Source organism: Zea mays, chromosome 1 (genome assembly GCF_902167145.1).
Source record: "Zea mays cultivar B73 chromosome 1, Zm-B73-REFERENCE-NAM-5.0, whole genome shotgun sequence".
In the NCBI taxonomy this organism is placed as follows: domain Eukaryota; kingdom Viridiplantae; phylum Streptophyta; class Magnoliopsida; order Poales; family Poaceae; genus Zea; species Zea mays.
In genome coordinates, this window is record NC_050096.1 from 48,931,911 (window position 1) to 48,936,418 (window position 4,508).

General features: G+C 49.9%; 1 protein-coding gene across 1 annotated transcript; it reads left to right on the plus strand.

The window, feature by feature from the left end:
• The first annotated feature begins 314 nt into the window (after positions 1-314).
• LOC103644612 (bZIP transcription factor 53) lies at positions 315-1,796 on the plus strand. Its single transcript, XM_008667790.3, has one exon. The coding sequence runs from the start codon at positions 983-985 to the stop codon at positions 1,511-1,513; it is 531 nt and encodes a 176-aa protein (XP_008666012.1). The 5' UTR covers positions 315-982; the 3' UTR covers positions 1,514-1,796.
• The last annotated feature ends 2,712 nt before the right edge of the window (positions 1,797-4,508 follow it).

Below are 4,508 nucleotides of genomic sequence, written 5' to 3' on the forward strand. Positions count from 1 at the left end.
TCAATTTTATTGTGGTATTTAATTACGCTTAGATTTAAACAAACATGATTTAACGTTATTAATTAGTTACCTATTATATTATAAATATGTGAACTAAGCGGCACCCTAGTTCTTGTATCGTTGTGAGTGGGAAGTTTCAGGCATGTTTCCTAGGCATCTTTGGAAAATTCACTGCATGCCCCCTATAGCGGCCCGGTTCTACGATTGTTGGCAATGCGGACAAAAGATCAAGCCCCTTATTTAATCAGGCTAGTTGGTGCACACGCAATTGCACGAGCTGACTGCTCTCTGTTACTACTGTATTATACTCTTTGCGCATATGATTTGTCGTCAGTCCCCTGCCCGTCCGTCCGCACGGCGCTTAAATCTTCACCCGCAGGCCAACGCTTCTGCCCCCCAAACCTTCTCCTCGTCGATAGTTGAGTAGAGCGCTGCGCAGCTCGATCTTGGTTGGTTGTTGGGAAGGGTCGCCGCCCCATGCCTCCAACTCCTCGATCTCCCCCGGATGTGCTTCGCTTCAGCTAGCTAAGTCCCTTCTTCCTTTGAGATTTTGCTACGAACAACCACCTCGATCTGCTCTCGTGCTCATCCGCCAAGCTCCGTGGTGCCATACTGCCATGTCGCTCACGGAGGTCAGCCTCCACTTCTGCTACCTCCACTCCCTCTCCATCGTGCTCCTATACTTCCTCTACGTGATCTCCTGATCGCCTCGGCCGCCTCCCGCCAAGCTCCGATCGAACAAGGCTTTGGTTTGATTCGATCAGAGCCGAAGCACTAGTATTAATTACTCGATGCTTGCTCCTCTTCGTTCTTCCATGATCTTGTCGTCCCGTTCTTCTCCCGGCCCTCTCCTGCTTTGCTGCTAAGTCTCATACGTGCCTCTCCTAGCGCGTACTCCCACACCCGATCGATCATTCGACTAGGAGCAGTGCGCGGCAGTGTTCGAGGAAGCAGGTAAGTGTTTCCCTTCTCAGGTAGTGGGATGGTTCCACTGGCTGGCGCCCAGGGAGCGCGCCGCGCCGCGGTGGTCATCACGGAGGAGGAGCGGCGGCGCAACCGCATGACCTCCAACAGGCTGTCGGCGCGCAAGTCCCGCATGAAGCGGCAGCGGCACGTGGACGACCTGGCCGCGGAGGCGGAGCGCCTGCGGCGCGAGAACGAGGCGATGCGCGCTGGCGTCGGCGACGCCGTGCTGCGGAGCCGCGCGCTCGAGCAGGAGAACCGGGTGCTCGCCGCGCACGCGCGCCAGCTGTGCGCCGCGCTCCTGCTGCGCAACTCCCAGCTCAGCCTGCTCGGCGACGTCGCCGGCGTACCGCTCGACGTGCCGGGCGTGCCCGACCATCTCGTGCAGCTCTACGGCGGCGTGCAGGTGCCAGTCATGCCGCTCTCGCCGTCAGTCATGCCGCTCTCGCCGTCGCCGCCGCCGCCCCTGCATCTGCAATTGCCGCTGGAGATCCAGCTGATGTTGCTCCAGCCCGACGTCATGGACGCCGTCGGTATGCTCGAGCTCTGAGGCGTGAGTGCATTGAACTACGTATACTGTTATCATGTGTCGTCGTTGGTGTGCAGTTTGCTATTATATAAATGCTCGCGCTTAGTTTGCTATCATGTGTTGTACTGCTGTATCATCTGAACAAGTTACTGTAAACGTGATGTGTTAATGTCGTCGGTGAGGTGATCGAAGAATAAAGAATGTGTGTAATGGTATGTATAAGTAAGGCTTGCAGAAAGCTCGAAAGTGAAGTGTAAAACCGTATGTGTCTGTGGAGTGGACTAGTATGTGCTATGTTATTATTGACAGGTTGCTTATCCATGATTTCTGATTAACCGTGAGCATTAGTAAACCGTATACATCTTGGTACGACTAACGACTGCAAGCGCACGAGGGGTTGGTGGTGGTCAGAGCTTCTCCAACGGTTTGAATCTTGTTTTTTTACAAAGGTGAAAAGAAAATCATATTCTAACAGTTTCTTATCCTACTCTTAACCTTCCTTACATCTTCAAGATTCTTTTTAAAATTTACTATCAATAAATCATCATTTGGAGAATTATTTAGTGAAATTTTGGTTTCTATATATTTGTACACTCCAACAACTTTTCTATATTGTGCATATTTTAGAGAGTTATTATCGTTCTTCTCCATGGTTGACTAGCAAGAATTCCGGAACATAGTATTTCTATATTTGTGATCTAATTAAAGTAGTAGTTGGGGAAAATCACCAAAATCTTTGTTCCTATGATTTAGAGAGGATATAAAAGTCTCTTAGAGTTGTTTATGTTGAATAATTAGACAAATTCTAGATTAAATTTCGAATATAAATCATGACCAAATCAGAAGAAATGAAGTAAAAAGTCAAATCAGATGATGCGTACTGATCAGACATACAGGTTGATGGCGTGGGCCGGAATCAACAGGGTCGATGACGTCGAAGCAGCGAAACCAGAAGGGTCGACGAGGTCAGAAGATCACGAGTAGTCGCGTGAGGACGCTTCCCAAAAACCTTATTTAAATCATGACCAAATCAGAAGAACTGAAGTAAAAAGTCAAATCAGATGATGCGTACTGATCAGACATACAGGTTGATGGCGTGGGCCGGAATCAGCAGGGTCGACGACGTCGAAACAGCGAAACCAGAAGGGTCGACGAGGTCAGAAGATCACGAGCAGTCGCGTGAGGACGCTTCCCAAAAACCTTATTCGCCCTCTCCCGGTGCAGGATCTAGAAGACGAAGGGTTCTGGAGACCTGCTCTCCTGATCGTAGATACACGTCTGCGGTCGGGATGAAGAGAACTGGAAGGCGGCTCAGCTGTGAAGAGAGGCGAAAGCGAAACTAGGATGATCAGGCTCCTTTTAGCATGTCGTGCGCCCGCGCCCTTCGCCCCGGCCCGGCGAGCGAGCGCGCGTGTGGCTCTCCACACTCTCTTCTCTCATCCATGACTTGGTGAGTGAGTGTGGCTTCCATATTTAAGCTAGCTCTATTCCACTAGAACTAGCAATATGGTGCTATTGGTTCCATCATTCCCTAGCCATACACTTATACGGGCTTTTTGAGATTTTTCTGGGATTTATTTAAATTTCTCAATTGGGCCTAGCCCATAAATCCTAACAGTTTATAGAATTCTATTTCTTATTTTCTATGTTTTTTATGTGAAAACAAACTGATACTATAAAACATTGTATGGTTCTTGACAAATAATTCACGTGCTTCAATGGGACCCTTTTATCTCTCCGTGCTTGGAAAACTAAACAAATAATTGCAGTGGTACCCCTGAACCCTAAACACATGCAATCTACAATCACAAGTTTACAAGTCATACACACTAACACATAATTATAAATGCACAAACTGATAATTAACAATGACATAAGTACATGTCGGATGAAAGTTCAGGTAATTCGGGTACTCAATTGTGGTGCCCGAATTACCCAATATAAATTTTGGTTTTACAAGTTGTCACTCAAAATTCTCGACCAAAATTAGAGTTTCGGGTATTTCAGGTTCATATATTTTAGTTTCGGGTTACTGGTTTTTTGTCCAGCCTTAATCACATATGGAGGCATATGGTGTGATGCCCATAGGACATGGTGCAATCCAAAAGGAGCACGAGCGTGACAGGGGCATGGTGCAATCCCCTACCTAGCGTGCCATATCATCACACTATGACATGGGGGTACCTTATGTACCTATCGGAGAGCAAATCTCCGCCCGGGTGGCGGAGTGCACCCGCCCTAAATCCTAAGATGAGGAGGGGCCTAAACGTTTTGCTTGTTAGTTGGAAAAGTGGGGAGAACACAAGAACACACAAGGATTTAGAGTGGTTCGGGCCGCCGGAGCGTAACACCCTACTCCACTCTGTGATGTATTGCTTGAGAGCTTGTATGAACTTGTGAGTGTCTGAGTGAACCTAAGATTGGATGTCCTCCCCGGGCTTGTGTGTAACGTCGCATGCCTCCCCTTTTATAGCTGAAGGGGGGCATGCACAAAGGTGCTGGGCCCCGACATGTGGGGGCCCAGGGACATAAAGAATATAGCGCTTAGAGCCACCGATGCTTGCTTCTGGGGCAATCTTCTCGTGCCCTGACACCCGAGATCTTCGTAACTTCGGCATGCAAGGGAAGCTTCTTGTAGAAGGGATGATGGGTACTATGCGCCGATCGGCATGGGCGCATTGTTCGCCAACAGACTGATTAGGCGCACCGTCTGCTGGGTGACCCTGACGCCGTCTGTCGGCGGATTGGACAGGACGCATTAAATGCTGAGAGGGCGCGTCGCCCATTAGCGTGGTGGCGGGCGGCGCGTCCTTCCCACAATAAATGCAAAGACTGCACAGCCATATGGGCCTTACGTCAGGCTCGGCCCGTTGGCTTACGTTACGGGCCACAAGCCATGCGACCACGGCGGGTTTCCGCGTGAGCGGGGAGCGTAGGGCAAGGCCTGGACACGTGTCGGCATCGGACCCTTGCTCGTGTCGGGGTCCTCTCCGTCCTGAGACCCTGCCAGGGCCCG

Coding starts and splice junctions, on each gene's coding strand:
- LOC103644612 (XM_008667790.3), top strand. CDS start 983: ATGGTTCCACTGGCTGGCGCCCAGGGAGCGCGCCGCGCCGCGGTGGTC.